Genomic DNA, 21,872 nt, shown 5'->3' with positions numbered 1-21,872 from the left:
ATGAGGAAGGACTGAAATTTCCAGGGTCTTGTGCTGAAGCAAGACTTCAATTTGAAAGGAGCAATGAATGTAAGGGATGGATGGCAATGGGCACCAGCCAGGCAACAGTATTTTTAGGGGAGAAACTAGAGCTCCATATATGGGAGAGCCCAGATTTTCTTGAAGCAACAAGTCTGCATGATCTAAAACATAAATGTAGACACTCATATGCACATAATCAGGTTTCATATGCCTGGCTCCCAATGTCTCTCTTCTAAGTATTACAAAGTAGAAGATATAGTAGATGGGGGGGGCATGGCTTGAGTTGGAGTCAGGAAGATTTGGGTTCATTTTCCACCTCATACATTTACTATGTGGCTCTGGGACAGTCTTTTTTTTTTATTTGGAAAATTTTATTTAATGAATTAATTTAGAATATTTTTCCATGGTTACACGATTAATGTTCTTTCCCTCCCCTCCTCTCAACCCCCTCTCATAGCCAATGCGCATTTCCACTGGCTTTTACATGTGTCATTGATTAAGACCTATTTCCATATTATTGATATTTGCACTAGGGTGATCGTTTAGAGTCTACACCCCAATCATATCCCCATTGACCCATGTAATCAAGCAGTTGTTTTTCTTTGGTGTTTCTGCTCCCACAGTTCTTCCTCTGAATGTGGATAGCATTCTTTCTCATAAGTCCCTCTGAATTGTTCTGGATCATTTCATTGCTCCTAGTAGAGAAGCCATTATATTCGATTGTACCACAATATATCAGTCTCTGTGTATAATGTTCTCCTGGTTCTTCTCCTTTCACTCTGCATCAATTCCTGGAAGTTGTTCCAGTTCACATGGAATTCCTACAGTTCATTATTCCTTTGAGTACAATAGTATTCTATCACCAAGGTATACCACATTTTTTTTTCAGTCATTCCCCAATTGAAAGGCATCCCCTCATTTGCCAATTTTTTTGCCACCACAAAGAGCACAGCTATGAATATTCTTGTACAAGTCTTTTCCCCTATGATCTTTTTGGGGAATAAACCCAGCAGTGCTATGGCTGGATCAAAGGGCAGACAGTCTTTTATCACCCTTTGGGCATAGTTCCAAATTGCTATCCAGAATGGCTGGATCAATTCACAACTCCACCAGCAATGCATTAATGTGGGACAGTCTTTTAACTTCTCTATGCCTCAGTTTCCTCATCTCAAAAATGGAGTTGGAGTCAGTGGCCTCAAAGGCTTTCTTCCATTTTAATATCAGTTGCTGTGATGTTAGACTTGTGGTCCAGCAGGGTATATTTAAGTGCCCAAGTCCATAATCATGTTGTCCTTGTAACATACGAACAGCTCATGATTGTGCCCTCAGAGGAAGAAAAATCTCCAGTTATGGGCTGGGTTTGTTGGGATCCTAGCCCTTTGCTGGCAAAAGTTACTCTCTCTTTTATATGGCTCTCAGAGATGCTTATATATCTTCATGCCACATGAGGTTTGTGAGGATGTGTGGAAATGCCAAGGACAAGACTAATTAGAGGTGCTTGTAAGAAATCAGATTAGGTCACCAAGATGTGATCTTTAACAGAATAAAAAAAAATACCACCCTTACAAACAAGTATCCTCAGTTAGCAGATGGAAGATAGAGAAATGGAATCACTAAGGATCATTGATTCCTCTCTATCTGTTTTTTTCACCCAAGTACTCTAGCCTTCTGAATGAGCAATCCTGATAAAAAGTTTTTTCCCTTACTGCTTGGACCTTTCTCTTTCTTCTCTCACACTCCCTGGAGGCATAGGCTTGAGGAGGTCAGATCTTTTTGCTACCAATGCTGTCCTTATATTACTCCCTCTATATGTGTGTGAAGGAGGAAAAGTGGGAAATAGTGGTGGTGGGGAAGCCCCACCACCTCCTTCCTTTCCCTGTATTCTCTTTCCATTTTTGTCACTGGAAATGAACAAAATAGTCTGCACAAGTCCAGGCTATTCTTAGCCCATTTATAGGAGAAGTTACATTAGGGTGTTGTGAAAATACTCAAATTGGATTCATTTGTACCTGGCATGAGAATGGGTGTCACTGGTTGAAGAATGGCTTTACTGTTGTATTGAACATAATGGAATATTATTATTCTTGTCTAGACCTGTGACTTTGTAGAATTAGGGAACTCTCTCTGCCAAAGTGTATCAGCAACTGTTCTGTTATTTATAGTAAGTGACACTTGCCTGGGATCACATAACTCTAGTATGTGTCAAAGGGAAGACAGGGTGGTATGACAGAAAGAGTTGTAGGTCCTGGGTTTGAATATCATCTCTAAAGAATTCCATTTATATTATTTTGGGCAACTCATGGAACTTCCTTGGGTTTTGGGTTCCTTTTCCATAAAATGAGGGAGTTAGACTAGATGACCTTTAAGTACTAGGTCTATGAACCCAAGAACCCAGCTGTCCTGACCTAAGGCTGCCTATCTACCCACTACAATACATTGCCTCTTAGCATATTATTGTCCTGTAAGAAATGATGAATAAGAAGAATTTAAAGAAACCTGGGAGAGTTTATATGAATGGATATGCTATGAATTAAGAAGAACAAAACATATACTTGCTCACAGCAAGGTTAATGGAAAAAAATCCCTAAAAGGAACTAAAATTCTAAACCACTGAAACACCAATAATGATTTTTCAACCAGATGTCTAAAGATGAAACAGATATCCCTCCTCTCATCAGAGAGGTAGAGGAAGACCAGGGCAGAATATTGCATACACTGTCAAATGAGATCACTGGTTTGGTTAGTTTTTGCTCAACTCTTTCTTTTTTTATAATCCCCCCCCCCAATCATCTCCTTTTCTTAATTTCCCCATTACTGTTAAGAATACCACAACAGTTGTATAGACAGCTAAGTGGCACAGTTGACTGTTGGGACTAGAATTAGGGAGATCTGAGTTCAACTTAACTTCAGCTACTCACTATCTGTGTGATCCTGGGTAAGTCACTTAACTTCTCTCTGCCTCATTTTTCTCAACTGTAAAATAGAGATAAGGGGAAGATAAGTGGCTCCAGGCCTGAAGTCAAGAAACTCATCTTCTTGAATTCAAATCTGACTTCAGACACTAGCTTTGTGAACCTGAACAAACTGTCTATTTGTCTCAGTTCCTCATCTGTAAAATGAGCTAAAGAAGGAAATGGCAAGCTACTCCAGTATCATTGTCAGAAAAACCCCAAATGGGGTCATGAAGAGTCAGAAATGACTGAACAACAATGATGAAAATGGAGATAAAAAGAGTACCTGCTCCCAGGGTTGTTTGAAAGATCAATGAGATAATTGTAAAGTGCAGTGCATGGTACATAGTAGGAATATAATAAATGTTTGTTATCATCAACCTAGTCACCCAGCTTACAAATTAGCTGGTATCCTTGACTCTTTATTCTCCTCCATCATTCATAACCAATCTGTTGCCAAGGACTGCTGATTTTACCTTTGTAACATCTGTTGAATATGCCCACTTCTCTCCTCTGATACTGTCACTATGTTCATCACTTCACCTCTGGATTGTTGCAACCACCTGCTCATTGTTCCCTGTCATAAGTCTCTTCCCATCCCAGTCCATCTTCTACTTAGCTGTCAAAGTGATCTTCCTAAAGTGACCATGTCTCTCCTCATGACCCTTCCAATTCCCCCTACTCAGTCAGTTCCAACGACTCCCTATAACTTCCAAGATCAAATATAAAATGCTTTTTCTTTGGCATTCAAAGCTCTTCATATCTTTTACCCTAGCCTCTATCTTTCCAGACTTCTTATATTTATATTCCTTTCCTCCCTCCCTCCTTCTTCCTCATGTAGTCTGCCCATTCCATTTTCTCACTGATAATTTTTCCTATCTCTCTCCTATATCTGGAATGCTCTCTCTCTTCATCTCTGCCTTACAACTTCCTTGGGTTCCTTCTATCCTTGCTAAAATTCTACCTACTTCAGGAAACTTTTCCAGATCCCCCTTAAATCTTCCCTCTGTGAATTATTTCCAACTTTTCCTGGCTATGGCTTGTTGTACATAGTTGTTTGTTTGTTATCTAGCCCAAAAGACAGTGAGTTCTTAGAGTGTTCTGGTTTTTTTTTTGTCCTTCATCATATCCTTATTGATTAATTCTGTGCCTAGCACACAGTAGGAACTTAATAAATGTATTAAACTAATTATATGAGAAGACTCACTTTTAGGATAGTGGACACTGGTAGTGGGATGAGTCACCATGATGTAAAAACAAAAGGCAGTAACAAAACATTTTTTTCTCTCCTTCCTCCCTTCCTCCCTTTGTTCCTCCCTCCCTCCTCTCTCCTTCCATTCATTCCTTTGTTCCTACCTCTCTCCCTTCTTTCCTTTGTTCTTCCCTCTCTCCCTTCTTTTTTCCTTCCTTTCTTCCTCCCTCCCTCCCTCCCTTCCTGCCTCCCTCCCTCCCTCCCTCCCTCCCTCTCTTCCTTCCTCCCTTCCTCCCTCCCTCCCTCCCTCCCTCCCTTCCTGCCTCCCTCCCTCCCTCCCTTCCTCCCTCCCTCCCTCCCTCCCTTCCTGCCTCCCTCCCTCCCTCCCTTCCTGCCTCCCTCCCTTCCTGCCTTCCTCCCTCCCTCCCTCCCTTCCTCCCTCCCTCCCTCCCTTCCTCCCTCCCTCCCTCCCTTCCTCCCTCCCTCCCTCCCTCCCTTCCTTCCTTCCTTCCTTCCTTCCTTCCTTCCTTCCTTCCTTCCTTCCTTCCTTCCTTCCTTCCTTCCTTCCTCCCTCCGTCCCTCCCTTCCTCCCTCCCTCCCTCCCTCCCTTCCTCCCTTCCTTCCTTCCTTCCTTCCTTCCTTCCTTCCTTCCTTCCTTCCTTCCTTCCTTCCTTCCTTCCTTCCTTCCTTCCTTCCTTCCTCCTTCCTTCCTTCCTCCCTCCGTCCCTCCCTCCCTCCCTCCGTCCCTCCCTCCCTCCCTCCCTTCCTTCCTCCCTTCCTTCCTTCCTCCCTCCCTCCCTTCCTTCCTTCCTTCCTTCCTTCCTTCCTTCCTTCCTTCCTTCCTTCCTTCCTTCCTTCCTTCCTTCCTTCCTTCCTTCCTTCCTTCCTTCCTTCCTTCCTTCCTTCCTTCCTTCCTTCCTTCCTTCCTTCCTTCCTTCCTTCCTTCCTTCCTTCCTTCCTTCCTTCCTTCCTTCCTTCCTTCCTTCCTTCCTTCCTTCCTTCCTTCTTTCCTTCCTTCCTTCCTCCCTCCCTCCCTCCCTCCCTTCCTCCCTCCCTTCCTCCCTTCCTCCCTTCCTCCCTTCCTCCCTTCCTCCCTTCCTCCCTTCCTCCCTCCCTCCCTCCCTCCCTCCCTTCCTCCCTTCCTCCCTTCCTCCCTTCCTCCCTTCCTTCCTCCCTTCCTTCCTCCCTCCCTTCCTTCCTCCCTTCCTTCCTCCCTTCCTTCCTTCCTTCCTCCCTCCCTCCCTCCCTCCCTCCCTTCCTCCCTCCCTCCATCCCTCCCTCCCTTCCTCCCTTCCTCCCTTCCTCCCTTCCTCCCTTCCTTCCTCCCTTCCTTCCTCCCTCCCTTCCTTCCTCCCTTCCTTCCTCCCTCCCTTCCTCCCTTCCTCCCTCCCTTCCTTCCTTCCTTCCTTCCTTCCTTCCTTCCTTCCTTCCATCCTTCCTTCCTTCCTTCCTTCCTTCCTTCCTTCCTTCCTTCCTTCCTTCCTTCCTTCCTTCCTTCCTTCCTTCCTTCCTTCCTTCCTTCCTTCCTTCCTTCCTTCCTTCCTTCCTTCCTCATGCCTAGGCTGGAAGATTTGAGCCTAGTCTATTTCTACAATCAGGTGAGGCAGGAATCAAGCTTTTATTCCATATTACCAATAAGTAGAACAAGAGAAAAGAGATGTTTGTGAAAAGATTTGGGATTTGGATTCTCCTATGACTGACATTTCCTCTACCTTCCAGGGCTCGGCTCAGTGGATTTTTTGTTGCCCCAGAGACAAATAATTACACTTTTTGGATCCAGGCAGATAGCCCAGCCTCTTTGTACTTCAGTCAGTCTGCAGATCCAGAGAACAAGGTATCCTTTTCTTCATATTCCCTCTGTTCTTTCCTCTTGGTCCTACTAAGCCCTCACCAATTCTCAAAAAAAGTCCACAAAATATTCATGTTCTTGGTGAGATAGCTCAGTATAAATAGTCTTGTTTGGGATACTGATTCAGAAAGACAATCTTGGGAACTTTCTCTTTACCTTATGTGCCTTGGGGATCTGGGAAACCCTCTTTGGTAAGGAAATGCTTAGCCCCAAAGAATGGAAATGGTGTGACCCAGAATTGGAGGTAGAATCCTCAACCAAAAATTAGTGCAGAATTCATTGTGTCATTGAACAAGGGTGGTGTTTTCTTTTCTTTTTGGTTTTGATTTAAAATTTTAATTTGCTGCTATGGAAACCATATGATCTCTAAACCATTGTAAAAGAAGTTGAGGGACCTGGGTTTTAATCTTGATTCTATCATTCTGTGACTTTCTGTGTTGGTCTGACCTTAGGCAGTTGACTTACCTCTTTGAGTCTCATTTCACTTATTTGTAAAATGTTAGGATTATGCTAGATGACATTTAAGTTCTTTTTTAGATATGAATATACTATTCTTTAATTCTAATGTCTCTTCCAACTATGAAAGTCTCAGTCTAAAATTTTTGCTAGTTGGTTAGAGTGCCCTCATGTGTTTCTACCATGTAATGTAACCATCTATGCAATTCAAAATGGCAGCTTTTCTTTTTTCTAGTCTTGTTTCTATTTCATTAGTGAAGTTCTGAAGAGCAATATACAGTCCTGGATCTACTCTGGCTCACCCAAACTAGCTATACTTGGATTCTTCATTTGGTAGATCTATGATAGCCCATTTTTTTTTTCTTTTAGGAATGTTTGTGAATAAGAAAAAAGTATACTTAGAATCACAGAAGAGTTGAAAAGGACCTTAGAGGCAGCCTAATACAGCCTATTCATGAATACAATTTTCCTCAATGACATTTGCAACAAGTGTTCATCTAGGCTTTTTTTTTAAAGATCTTGTGTGAAGAGTAACTCACTATTTAGCCATATGAGATAGTGAATAGAATGTCAGACTTGGAACCAGGAAGGACTGAGTTCAAATCCTATCCCAGGTATTTATTGACTGTGTCACTCTGGAAAAATCATGTGATCTTTTTGGCTTCAGTTTTCTCATCTATTAATTGAGGGGGTGAGATTTAGGGATTTATATGGTCCCTCCTAGATCGAAATCTATATTTTCCAGCTACAGTCACTCTTGCTTTTGGATAGCTTTATATGGTAGGGTGGCTAGGTTGCAGAGTGGATAGAATGCCAGGCCTGGAGTCAGAAAGATTCTTCTTCCTGAGTTCAAATCTGACTTCAGACATTTACCAGCTATGTAACCCTGACCAAATCACAACTCTATTTGCCTTAGTTTTTTCATCTGTAAAATAAGCTAGAGAAGGAAATGGCAAACCATTCCAGTATCTTTGCCAAGGAAATTCCAAATGGGGTCAGGAAGAATTCTACATGACTGTTTCCAAATGAATAATAGCAAAAACTGGTAGAAAAGCGTCCCTTACCTAATTTCATTTCCTTGCAACTTTGTACTTTGCCCCTTTCCATCAAAAGATTGAAAAATGCTCAGGACAGTGGAGCAGAACTGAAAATAATTGGACTTTTTTGTGACAAGGCTCTTACTAGTTTGGCATTCTCTAAGAAATTCCAGGCTTTTTTCAAAGTACATAGGAAATAACATAGTCCTTGTCTTATAATCATAGATAGTGAACCAAAATATCAGAGGTCATCTACTCCTAATTTTTTATTTTACAATAGGGAAATTGTGGCCTCAAAGGACAAAGGGACTCGTCCAATATCACATAGGATTATAGATGGAGGCAGAAAGTACTTCATCTAACCCAATCTCTTCATGTTAAAGATGGGGAATCAGATGGGGAAAAGGGACCCTAAAGAACTAAGGAACTTACCCAAGATCACATAGGTGGTAACTAGCAGAGCTAGGATTTGAACTCAGGCCTCATAATTCCAGGCTCCCTGTTTAATGTTCTTTTCTCTATATCATGATAAGGTCATCATCCTCTGATGTCCCTTTGTCGTTTCCTTGGCATTCTAAAGGAAATAAAAAAGAGGTGACAAATATGGAGGCATAATACTATCTACATTTCCCAGAAATGCCTCTGATAAGTCTCTTATGGATGAACAATCTGGCTTTCCTGTCATTTTAAGGAGAGGGCGACCCAATTGTTGTTGTTGTTGTTGTTTTAACCCTTACCTTCCATCTTGGAATCAATACTGTGTATTGGTTCCAAGGCAGAAGAGTGGTAAGGGCTAGGCAATGGGGGTTAAGTGACTTTCCCAGGGTCATACAGCTAAGAAGTATCTAAGGACAGATTTGAACCTAGGACCTCCTGACTCTAGGCCTGGCTCTTAATCCACTGAGCTACTCAACTGCTCCCAACCCAACTGTTTTTTAAAGGGTGTCTGGTCACTTCCTGATTAGAGATGAGAAGAGAATCAGAAAACTCAAGAGTTTTTATTTTGGTGTGTTTATTTGGGAACAGATGAAAGTCGCTTTCATTCAGGCTGGCGCAACTGACTGGTTTAATTCCTGGGAGAGGAATGGTCATTTGGAGGCCTGGCAACAGAAGTCCCAGAAGTTGGAGTTGTTGGGTGGGGCAAAGTACTACCTGGAAGCCAACCACTACGGCGTTACTCCCAGTCATGGGATGAGCATCGGGGTCCAAATCCACAACACTTGGCTGAATCCTGACGTGGTCAACAGCTACCACCGGGAGAAGCTCCAGATCCGAGCCAGAGCTCAGAGAATCCCAGAGATACAGGTCAGCTTGACCTTTAGAATTCATTGGATTTTAGCCAAAGCAGGGGCCCAACTCTGAAAATATCTAGGAGGGGCAGCTGGGTGACTCAGTAGAGATGGGAGGTCTTGGGTTCAACTGTGGCTTCAGACACTAGATATGTAATCCTGGATGCATCACTTTATCCCCATTGCCAAGCCCTTACCCTCTTCTGCCTTGGAACTGTTACTTAGCATTGATTCTTAGACAGAAGATAAGGATTTACAAAGAGAAACAAAGGAGTGGGTTTCAGGATCTGTGCATCATCCCATTCTTAACCATTTTTAGATCAGCCATGTGACTTTGGGCAAGTCACCACCCTACTTTAAACGTCAGTTTCATTAATGGGTAAGAGAGAGCACCAGCTCTGTATCCCTTATGGCCTATTATGAAGATAAATGGGATGATCGTTGTTAAAGCATTTTGCAAAAATATTATTTCTGGGTGAGGTGGTATCACAAGCCTATAATTCCAGCTACTGGGAAAGGCTGAGGCTGGAACACTCAGATAGTCTGAGCTGCAATAGTCTGTGTTGATTGTGTATTTGTACTCTATTTGACATTGTAATATGGAAGTTAAACAGAAAGGATTAAACTAACCAAATAACTAAATAAATAACTATATGTATGTGCATATATATGTATAGGTTTATGAGCTAAAGGGACAAGGGAATGGAAGGGGATCAGGAACCAATTTACTACCCCACCCAGATATTAACAGATATTAAGTTTTCTAATGGAAAATTAACCTAATTAATAAAAGGGCTAAATAAATTGGAGAGAGATTTTGTAAGGGAAAGACAACCAGGGCCCAAAGGGAATCTCACAAGAGTCCTCCTTTGCTCCAGAGAGAGATGTTAGCACCTCCAGAAGAAATCCACTTTCTATGTATATTATAATCAGCAGGAAGCAGGCAGGAATCTCAAGACAGCCACAGAGAGGGAACTAAATGGCTTTTCCTAGGTCTACTCAAGGAATACCAAACAGCTACCTTCTGAGTATCCTGAGAGTAAGCAGGACACAGTTTCCAGCTTCTTTCTCCTATGGAGTCCAGCAACCAACTGTTTTTTTCCAGTAATAGCCTCTGTGTCCAGTCCCTGCTCCTGGGAGAGTTCTTTTTTTTTTTTTAACTCTTACCTTCCATCTTGGAATCAATACTGGATATTGGTTCCAAAGCAGAAGAGTGGTAAGGGCTAGGCAATGGGGGTTAAGTGACTTACCTAGAGTCACACAGCTGGGAAGTGTTTGAGGCCAGATTTGAACTTAGGACCTCCCATCTATAGGCCTAGCTCTCAATTCACTGAGCCACCCAGCTTCCCTCCCCTCCCCAGCAAGGAGAGTTCTAAGTGGAATGTTGGCCATGCAACCTCTCATGCATCCAGCTTTGCAAAATCCCCTTACTACAATATCAGTATGGTGAAGCCTATAAGAGTTGGGGATCGAAGAAGGAGGCACAATGCTCCCTAAAATACAGCAAACTGACCTATGTTGGAAATAGAACAGGTGAAAACTTCCACGTGTATTGGTAGTGGAAGTAGTCCTTGAGAAATATCTGAGCTTCTATTGTGAGCAAGATGAGGAGAACCATGTGAAGAAAGAAAAGAAGGAAAAGAGAGAGAGAAATTGAGGGAGGGAGAGAGGAAAGAAAGAAAGAAAAGAAGGAAGGAATAAAGAAAAAAGAAAAGAAAGAAGAAAGGAAGGGAGGAAAGAAGAAAAAAGAAAACATTATTTATAGGATCATTGTACAGTTTTGCTTGGCTTCTCTTGGGTTTACAACTAAGTTACAAGTAAACCTTGTCCTCGATGCCTCCACTGAGGGAGGCTACAACCAAACCAAATGCCCATTAGATTCCTTGATTGTAGCCACTGTGTTCTGGGTAGGACCCAAACTCCATGTCCCTTAGTGTGGGTTTGGGCAAGTCACTCAAGCCTTTCTGGATTTTGGTTTCCTCCTTTGTGAAATAAAAATATTGGATCTGACTTCCTCTAAGGTACTTTCTGGCTTCCTTTCAACAAAAGAGTTAGCCATTGAGTAAGAACACCTATTTAGTGAGGCTTAAAGAGCTCTGTAAATAATATTGTTTGGACCCAACAGTCTCAAGACAAGATAAATAGACATATAAACTAGAAAGACTGGCCCAAAATTTTTATAGCAAGGAAGGCATTCACCAAATAGATGAAGCCAAACTACCAGTTTTTTTTGTTATTGTTGTGTCATGTCTGAGCTTTGTGACCTCATTTAGAGTTTTTTTGGGCAGAGAGACTAGAGTGGTTGGCCATTTCCATCTCCAACTCATTTTACAGCTGAGGGAACTGAGTTAAACCAAATTAAATTACTTGCCCAGGGTCACAAAGCCAGTAAATGTCTGAGGCCAGATTGAAACTCATGAAGATGAATCTTCCTGACTCCACACCAGATACTCTCTCTGCTGGGCTACACAGCTGCCAAAAATTGCCCCTAAGTTTCTAAATTATGAATGAACTTTAAATACTGAAATTAAATTAAATTCAATAAATACTGATTGAGTATTTAGTAGTGTTCCAAGAAATGGGCTAGGCTTGGGGAAAGTCAAAACAATATTTCTTGATAGATAAATGATAAGGGTGATTCTGTCTGAATCAAACATTAATTCCTGGGTCTCTTGCACTTCCAGATACTGAACGTGACTGGCACAGGAACATTTTGTCTTACCTGGGATGGTGTCTCCAGCCAGCCAGTGACTACGAATGCCACTGCTGCTGAGGTGTCAGCTTATTCTTCCTCCATATCACTGGAACATAATAGATTTTCTGCTGATTTTTCTGTTTACAATAATAATTCCACATGTTTTTCTTTTCAACAGATCCAAGCAGCAATAGAGGAACTGCTCACAGTAAAATGCAAACTGGAACCACTTTCAGCTAAAATTCTTCTCTGGTTTGGATTTGAAGAAGGTGCTGTCTTGGCTTTGGTGAATTATAAGCCATCTCCTCTGCAATTCTGTCTTAATAGTTCTGTAAAATTATAGGCATAATATTTATCTTCCTTTGAGGATGCTGAAACGGTTTCAGTGAATATATCAGGCCAAGAACATAGAGGAGAGAAGTTATTAAGGGACAGAAGATGCTATTTGGTTACAAAGAAAGGTGGTTTGTTGTTCCTTCATCTTTGAGAAGGTGAAACACTGAAGACCAAGAGAAAGGACAAAGAACAACTACGAGAACCTATGACCTCTTGGGCTCTTTAGAGTTGTGTCTATTATGAAGGAAAGAATTACAGAAGGAAACAATCATAATCAATTATTATATAGTGTGGGTTCTGGAGGTACATTTTAAAATAACAAAGTGATTTCTAAACTTTAGACTTAGAAATGGGGTGGCTGAATGGATAGAGTGCTAGGCCTAGAGATGGGAGGTCCAGGGTTCAAATCTGACCTCAGACACTTTCTATTGTGTGACCCCCCAGCAAGTCACTTTAACCCAGATTGCCCAGCCTTTATCACTCTTCTGCCTTGGAACCAATACTCAGTGTTGATTCTAAGACAAAAGGGAAGAGTTTATGTTAAAAAAAAGAAGAAATGATAATTAAATCACTATTTAACTATAACACATCCTCTAGATTCATACCCCTAACTTCCACTCAGACTGATAGACTGGGTCCCCAGAACATGGCTGACCCAGAGGATTCTAGGCATAACCTTAAGGGACTAGAATTTTTGGTAGTTATTTATTAATTCTCACCAATGCCCTTCCCATTATCAATCTACCATTTGAACTCAGTTAACTTTTAGAAAAAGAATTTGCTGAGAAAATATAGCTAGAATAGTTGTCACAGCGCAATGACCTTTAAACAAGTGGCACATTCTCCTTTTGAACACCCAAGGTCCCTGGGAAAGTGGGCTCGAGAATAAAGTATGAAGGAAATGAACCACATAGTTAGGAATGCATGGACCCAAGAAGTTCTTCCATACTCCTGTCCTGGGAATCTTTTTGTCCCCTTCTGTAAACTTTATGAAATTTACCCTGAAGTGCAACTCTCTACTGGACTTCAAGAATCAGACATAGATCACTTATCTCTATCACAAGGGCTCACTGTTCCTGAAACTACTGACATCCACAAGTGACTTTTCCAATGAAAAATAACTTTTACCCATCTTTGGGTACTTCTTCTGTCATTGGCCACTGTCACTTGTAAGGATGATATTAGAAAATAAGTATTGTTTTATTAGTTTAGAGACAAGAAGTAAACTGGCTAGCTTGAGAAAGAATTGGAGTTTGAAGCAGAGCTGAGAGAGTGTGTTAATTTCAGATGTGACGGTTATAATCGTTTTTCTGTGTCAATTACTCTCTCTGGCAGTTGGGAGTTGGTCTCTGGCAGTTGGCAGAGGCACACACTCAGAGACTCTCTCTCAGGGCTGGAGGAGGTAACATCTTTGCCTCTCTGTCTGAGGGAAAGATCTGAAGGAGTTTCATGTTTTCCTTTCCCAACTTGGGAAACACTATTGAATATCTATTACTGATTTTATAGATTGTTTAACTCTGAGAAGACCAAAGAAAAATCTGATCTTTGGTTTGGACTCTGAGTAGAATCCTAACTTGATTCTTGTTGAGACTCAACCAGCTAGCCTTTGCTATTTTATAATTTGAAGGCAAAGTGAAGATTTATAAGGATAATAGTGGTAGTTTTTATTTAGATAGCATAAATTTGGGTTAGTCATATCAGGAGGATTAGTACAGCTTGTGAAACACAGGAGAAGCAGTTCCTTGTGGAACCTAGGAGTTTATTTGGATGGATTTAGAATCCCTTAAAATTAGAAATCCTTTATTTATCCTTATATATTTCAATAAGCATTTTATTTTTATAATAAAAGTCTCTTTAGCATCCTTGCACCTGTTCCTGAAGGGAAGTTCACATTTGAACTTTATCATTGAGGATACTTTTGATTACATCTATCAAAAGTATCTGGAAGTATCAGAACAGTTTGAACCTGATTGGCAAGTTAAAAAGTTTTGAACAGTTTTGAACCTATATTGGAACAGTTTTTCCATCTAAACATTTTATTTTATAACTTGCCAATTTTAATTTTACACACTTTAGTATTTACAGATTATTTGTTAGTGATATTATTAGTGACTGATTCTGGTTTCTGCCTGATTCTCTGATGAATTCAAATGGGTCTTCCAAACCCTTCTGTTTTTCTGGACACTCCCTTCTTAAAAATAATTATTCACCTAGCATCTGGAAATAATAAACAAGAATGACTTGACCTTTGCTAATGGCAACTTAACTGTGAGCACATGGTATGTCTGCCTTTTTCCTCCTACTTAATATAAGGAAATAATAAACACAGATTCTGCCATTACCACTTACTAGACATCTGACCATGGGAAAATTACTTAACTAATGTCTTTTTTTAAAACCTTTATCTTCTGCCTTAGTAACAGCTTTAAGACAGAAGGGCAAGGGCCAAGCCAATGGGTTAAATGACTTGCCTAGGGTCACACAGATGAGGTTAAGTAACTTGCCCATGGTAAACAGCTAGTAAATGAGAATCATGATTTTTATTCATTCTTTCATGATCCTAGTGAAAAGAAACAGAGGTGCCATGTGTTCTAGGACATGTAGCCAGTAAGTATGAGAGAGGAGCAGATGCTTTTTCCCTACCTGGTAGCTCAAAGCAGCCCTTGCATCACTTCACACCAGCAAGAAAGAGAAACTCTGGGATTGGCACCTTTTAAGTTTTATATTTGTATTCAGTACTAACTCAGTATGTTCCAGGCTTTCAACTTTTCCATCCCAGATGATTTTTCATCATTATACAATACCAACCCCTGTGCCATTCTTGATTAGACATAGGTTCACCAAAGTTTCCACATGTTTGAATTAGAAACAGACTTCAAGTACTGAACCCCCTTGCTGACTAGTCCCCCTTAATATAGAACAAAAACATTGTCATAGTCTCTCATGCTTATTATTAACCAATTTATGTAAATAACTTTTTAGCTTCTATGCTATTCAAATAAAATGAATTTTATATTTATAGCTATGTGCAAACCCTACACATATAATACAATGTAATATGTGACGTAGTTACCAATAAAATAATTTATAATTTTTATGTTGATAATTTACATAATCACAATAACCTCACTGATATGATGAAAAGAACTTATTATGTTGTATTTAAGAAAATGAATGATCCTGAGAAATATTATAGATATTTCATTTTTAACTTCCACAAAAATTATTTGACCTCAAGTTTATATATTTCATAACCAAATATAACAAACAGCATCACAATACAACAGGTATATGCCAATTCTAGTCCAATGTCTGTGATAACAATTGCTTATATCTACATAAAGATTTGACATAATCAAAACTCAAATATAACTGTGTAAATATTGATTAAATAGATGCAATTTATTTTTATTTTCTGTTGGGCTATATTTACTGTGACTTGGAGTGAATTTACCATATTGGTTTATGTATATATGTAGACTTTGATTTGAACTTAAAGTGAATCTATTAAGATGGGTATTATATTTGAAAATGATGAATAATTTTGGCCATTGCTTTGCCATCATATCCTCCCCCAGGGCAACCCTTGGAGGTTAGAAAATGCAGAAACAAGGTGATTTAAACTTAATTCAACAAACCCTTATTATATGCAGTTTATTATGTTAGGCACTCTAGATATGAAGAAATTGTGTTCCTTCTTTCTACATCTCTATCTCTAATCTATAAAGGATTTATAGATTATTAGGGAGTAACATTCAAGAGTGTGTGGGAGCAAGCTCAAAATTACTAAGTTGAGTCAGTTGTTAAATTTTTTAGTGTGAGTTTATGCTTCAGAAATAGGCAAATGCTGCAAGTCAGGAGTTGAGTTGTCTAGACTTAAAGTGATGGAGAAAATAATAATGAAAATTAAACTTAAATATGTCATGGGAATATATAAAATAAATATATTTATTATATTTGTTGTTATAATATACATAAGGTATATTAAATTTGCATTATAAGTTATATTTATATATTTTTGTAAAATATAAACAAGTAGAATATATGATAGAATGTAAATACAAAGGAGAAATCCTAAAAAATTGCTCTAAGTAAATTTGATAAGTGAGAAAACACTTTTGAATTTGAAAGTATAATCTCTTCTTAACATGTTCTCACTCAATTTTCTGATCTTTTCTGACTATTTCTTTATCTTACCCATATTTTTTTTTGATATTATGACAACCACCAGGTCTAGAGGATTCTGGCCCTGATGGGGACCTAACCAGTGGCACAGAGCCTTTCTGTGGAAGGTTCAGCATCCACCAGCCTCAATTCCTTGTCAGAACATCTGAAGCCACACAGATGAGATATCAGCTTGATCAATACACACATGTAAGTCATACACAATTTCTATTTCAGGCTTCTCAAGCCTCCTTAAAATAATAATTCATGTGAGTAAGGCATAAAAATTGTTATTATTTCCTTGGTTAGGAGAGGGAAACTGAGGCACAAAGGTATTATTGCTAAGATATTTTTGGCATTAGCAAAATTTCAGTTTATTTGGCTAATTACTTCCTTAGAACTGTATCCATTGTATCATCATATCATTGATTACCATGTTCTGACCTTAGAGTCAGAAAAGATGTGTTTAAATTTTATCTCTGACCCTGAATAGCTGTGTGATTATGGATAATTCACTTAACTCTCTGAACCTCAGTTTTAACTTAATAGGAAAGTGGTTCCCAAAGTATTTTTGTTCTTCAAACTCCTTTCAATAAACAACAAAAATGTGTTGCAAACTCACTGTATAATTTAATTTGCTACTCATAATATTCTTTTAGATTCATTTATTAAATTCTTACTTTAATAACTTTTGCCACTAGGGTTTGATGTAATTGATGCACAAACACCAACCTCATAATCATGACAGTTTCCAGTTGCTGCAGAAACAAATACCCAGGGAGCAACTAACACTGTGGCTCAGTGGATTGAGAGCCAGGCCCAGAGATGGGAAGTCCTGGGTTCAAATTTGATCTTAGATACTTCCTAACTGTGTGACCCTGTGTGACAAACCCCATTGCCTAGCCCTTACCATTCGTCGTGGTACTGATTCTAAGAGAGAAGGAAAGGGCTTTAGGGGAAAAAAAAGAGACAAACAGGCATGCTCATCGTCATGGAAAACAAACATTTGCAACAAAATTGGGGGACTTTTTGCTGCTTAACTCATTCCATCAGTGAGTTTTTAGTACAAACTCCCTGGACCATCAGTGTGAACCCCTTATGCAGTAGGATTTCTTTTTATGCAAAACAACACACAAGAATTCAGGCAACCAAAAAAAGTAAAGACATAAAAATATGTAAAGACAAAATGTTTAATTACACTCTAAATCACTCTAAACCATTTTCTCCAGCAGCATAAAATCTCATAGCAGTTTGCCCAATCACCCAGATTCTCAGAGCTGGTAGCTCTGAAAAGCCTAAGAGAAATCTTAAAGTGCCTAGGTATCATCATATGAAAAATACTTATTAAATAATGGGATTCTTTATTATGCATGATTTTCAACATATATGAAGTGTCTTGGACAGTATTGGCTATGTAAAATAAAGTCCTGCTGTATGTAGGACAATTGGCTCATAAGTCTAGATCTAGAAAGGACCACAGAGGCTGTCCTGTCTAGTCTCCTCATTTGATGGATGAAGGAATTGAGACTCAAGGTGGTTGAACAACTTGCCTAAGGTCATCCAAGTAATTAGCTCAATTTCCTCATCTCTAAAATAGGAATAATAGTATCTATCTCAAAAGATTCTTCTGAGAACCAAATGAAATAGTGAACTACTATTCCAGATCTTAATGCGCTGTGTAAATGCCAACTATTATAATGATGATCATTATTACCATCATAGCCAACATGTCACAGAATTACAGTTTAGAACTGGAAGGGATGTTGGAGGGTTTGTTTGTTTGTTTGTTTTTATTTTTTTGGTCAAACTCCTCATTTTGCAGATTAGGAAACTGAGGGTCAGAGAAATTAAATAATTTCCCCAAAGTTAATAAAGATTTTGTCAGGGCCCAGATTCAAACTAAGATTTTCTGAGTTCAAATGCAGCACTCTTTCCACAGTCCTATGCTACATCCCTCTTTCCTGGGGAAGTTTGTATATTCCCCAATACTCACAATGTAAACATCTCTAGGGAATGAAAAAGCACCATGACCATTACAACTCTTAATGTTTTAGTCTAAGAACTTGAATCTTCACAAAAGAAAGATGGGACTTTTGAAAAGAGATGGATGGAAACTATATCTTATCCTGGTTAATGAGTGTATAAAAATGATATCTAGTCCTTGAGCTATTTGGAATGTATTATGACTTGATGTTTAAACCTAAGTCAATAATGCAATTATTTTTCACCTTCAATAAACACCTTCAATCTTTGATATTTCTTTTCAGCATTAATGATCAATTTATCACTAAATAGTAATAATTTCCCCTCCAAAATGTATCATTTGTCCATGTTCCCACATTCTCAATATTACCTCCCTAGTCTTAGTCTTTATAGCCTCAGGCCTGATTAATACAACCTTTCTTCCTTCTATTCCTTTCTTCTGCCATTCCTTCCTCCCTTATCAATTCTAGGAGGATTTAGATAGATAGGCACAGTTATAATTATGTTCAATTCAATAATTGGTTCCAATAAACACTTATCAAGTATCTCTATATGCTAGACACTGTGCTTAGCACTAGGCTTAAAATTAATAAAATGGAAAATAGTCCCTGCCTCCAAGGAACTTATAATCTCACAGAGGGAGATAATATACTAGGTGGTACAGTGGATAGAGTCAAGCCTGGAGTTGGGAAGACTCATCTCCCTGAGTTCAAATCTGGTCTCAGATAATTAGGAGCCGTATGATCCTGGGCAAGTCACCAAACCTTCTTTCCTTAAGTTTCTTTGTATGTAAAATGAGCTGTAGAAGGAAATGGCAAACGACTCCTGAAAGGGGCTTGGGATCCCAAAGGACTCCAGACCACACTTTTAAACCTGCTGCCCTATACTGACGAAACTCAGCTTGTCCTTATCCAGCCAGCTGCTATAGTGGATTTGTAGTTTTGAAGGCTTGAATTCAAATTCAGCCTCAGATACTTACTAGCTGTGCAACCCTGGGTAAAATCACTTAATTCCTCTAAACCTCAATGTTCTCATATATAAAATAAGGATAAAAACAACACCCTCTAAGGTGGTTGTGAGGAATAAATAACACATAATATATTTTGCAAATCTTGAAGTGTTATACAGTTGCTGATTATTAATATTATTATCCCTATCCCTTTCATAGCAATATCACCCTGAGTTCTATCTATCCATTCATTCATTCATCCATCTCTCTCTCTTTCTCTCTCTCTCTACCTACTTATCTAACTTTTAGTGTCTAGTACAGTTAGTCAAATATTGAATGTTCATTAAATAAATTCTTATTGAATGATGGTTGCCTAAAATAATTGACAGGAGGATATTTTTGTTGTTGTTTTTAATTTGTAGCTGTGCTTTGCATATAAAGGCCATATGAATGATACCATGACCCTCTCAGTGTCCTTCACAAATAAATTTCATAAACCTGTAAAGAAGAAGATTGTCTGTGAATGGAATCCAGAGCAGCTGACACCTGAAAGGTACTTAATTGGGGTTTCTGTTTCCTTAGGATAGGGGCAACAATATACCTACATGGTAATGTATGATTCTTCTTTGGGCATTATGATCCCTTCATAATCCATTATGATCAGTAGAGGATCAAATTAAGAGAAATTGATTGCTACCAATAATAATAGTATTGTGTAAATAGAACCCCCTCCCCAGGTCGTGCCTGACTGACCTAGCTAGTCAGACCCAACTTGTCCCATTGCATGCCTGCACTGTGTGAAAGAACATGAACACACAGGGATACCTGGGGGCAATAAAAGGAGTGGTGTGGATGTGTGTGGTCTCCTTTTTTCCTTGGACAGCTGCAGTGGAGGACCATGGCTAAGAGAGAGACAGGGGAGAGGGTTCTATTTATACAATTAACAAACTTAAATCTTAAGATTTATTTTATATGCTTCCTAGAGGATGACATAACTTCTTAACTATATGGAATGATAGAATGTTAGAGCTAGATAAGACCTTAGGAGTGATTTCATTTTATAGATAAGAAAAATGATAAGAACTGTCTTCAGAGTCACATAAGGAGTTGTTGACAGAATAAAGATGAAAACACAGAGTGATAACTCTCTATCCCTTTTATTAGTCAAGGTTATGGCTATAACATAAATGATATCAGTCATTCAGGCATGCTCAGCATTTCCACAGCATTGACCTGCTTCATCTTCCCCTAGTCTTTCTCCTATATAATTCAGACACTACCCAGATTTTTTTTTAACACACAAGACTGACCATGTTATTCTTCTGCTCAAAAAACTCCAGGGGCTCCCTATTATTGCTAGAATGAAGTAAAAACTTCTAATGTGTTAAAAGTCCTTTACAATTTGTCTCCAGCCTTCCTTTCCAGGAGTAAGACAAAATGCTTTCCTCTATGAACTCTGCTTTTTAGCCAAATTTGCCTGTTTACTGTTCCTTGAACATTGTGATTCATCTCCTATCTCCCTGACTGTAAAAACTGTCCCCATATCTGACCAGCACCTAGCAGTGGTGCTGGCATAGTGGAACTCTCCAACATCCCTGGTGGAAAGCCCTCTTTCCTCCTTTTGCCTCCTAAAATATCCAGCTTCCTTAAAAACTTAGTTAAACTATTGTGGAATCTTTTCCAATTCCTCCCCTATTCCTTTTGAATATTCTTTGTAGATATTTTATATAGGATTTCAAGATTATGGCATTTATATTTAGAGTTGGGCAAAAAATGTAGAGGCCATTTAGTCCAATGCTTTCATTTTAAAGATGACTAAACTGAAGTATTGATTGTGGAAGTGACTTCCTCATGATCACATAGGTAGTAGACAAAAGAGCTAAGATGTGATTCCAGGCCCTCAAATAGCATGTAAGCTCCGTCAGGGCAAGGACTGTTTTTGCACCTGTAACACCTAGCACAGCTCCTGGTCCATAGATGCTTAACAAATGCTTAACCTGATTTGTTTGTTGTAACATGCACAGGGGAGTGAGAGAGCCATGCCCAAGTATCTATGGTAAACTATTGTCCAAAGAAGAATTGGGAATCTGAGGTAAATCTTCAAAGTGTGGTCCTCAAGAGAATTTCACATGCATGGGCTAGAGTCTTATACTACTTATTTATACTCTCTTGTGACATGGAGCATAAAGGCACAAATCCTTTTGTTTTAGGTAGGAATTAATATGACTAACTCAAGAGAGGGGAACTTGGTGACACAATGGCTAGAGTGCTGGGCCTGAAGTCAGGAAGATTCATTTTCCTGAGTTAAAATCTGGCCTGAGATACTTCCTAGCTGTGTGACTTAACCTTGGTTGCCTGAGTTTCCTCATCTGTAAAGTGAGCTGGAGAAAGAAATGGAAAAACACTCTAGTATCTGCCCAGAAAACTTCAGTTGGGTCATGAAAAGTCACATGTAACTGAAAATTGACTGAAACAATCAGTTTAAGAGAGTACTTAAGTGGAATTTATTTTAAAAAGCATGTCTTTCTATTCATTCCAGTGCAGGAATTCTTAACTTTTCTGTGTCATGGACCCCTTTGGCAATCTGGTACGGATTCCTTCTTAAAAAAGTAAAAAAATTCACAATAGAAGAAAATGCCAAAATTTAAGTTATAACTTACAGAAAATAATGATAAAGATGTGATTTTCTTTCCATCCAAGTTCACAGACCTCCACCTCAAATCTATTCAAGAACCCATTGTGGATCCAGGGACCCCAGGTTAGAAGTCTTGCTCAAGTTAGACAGTTTTTCAACAGAAAATAATTTGGTGGATCAACTCATGTCAGGAGCCTTCTCCCCTGTCCAACTAATCTGGAGACTGAAAGTTTTTGAGAATTATTTCTCAATTTCCCTCAAACTCAGTGCCTCCATTCCCAAAGATGAGGGGTTTCTAAGTCACCCTTAAGGTCA

The 21,872-nt window shown here is 39.2% G+C and overlaps 1 protein-coding gene across 2 annotated transcripts in view; it reads left to right on the top strand.

Moving 5' to 3' along the window:
* The window catches only part of PKHD1 (PKHD1 ciliary IPT domain containing fibrocystin/polyductin), a 770,507-nt gene that overhangs the window by 69,657 nt on the left and 678,978 nt on the right, over positions 1-21,872 (top strand). For both annotated transcript variants that reach the window (XM_007484081.2, XM_016431130.2), the window contains exons 15-20: positions 5,884-5,998; positions 8,533-8,811; positions 11,480-11,569; positions 11,669-11,759; positions 16,058-16,200; positions 19,345-19,475. In XM_007484081.2, the coding sequence (XP_007484143.2) occupies positions 5,884-5,998; positions 8,533-8,811; positions 11,480-11,569; positions 11,669-11,759; positions 16,058-16,200; positions 19,345-19,475 (849 nt within the window). The remainder of the gene's footprint in view (positions 1-5,883; positions 5,999-8,532; positions 8,812-11,479; positions 11,570-11,668; positions 11,760-16,057; positions 16,201-19,344; positions 19,476-21,872) is intronic.

This window comes from Monodelphis domestica, chromosome 2 (assembly GCF_027887165.1).
Source record: "Monodelphis domestica isolate mMonDom1 chromosome 2, mMonDom1.pri, whole genome shotgun sequence".
NCBI lineage: Eukaryota > Metazoa > Chordata > Mammalia > Didelphimorphia > Didelphidae > Monodelphis > Monodelphis domestica.
The sequence above is the reverse complement of the archived record's forward strand: the minus strand, read 5'-3'. Positions and strand labels throughout refer to the sequence as shown.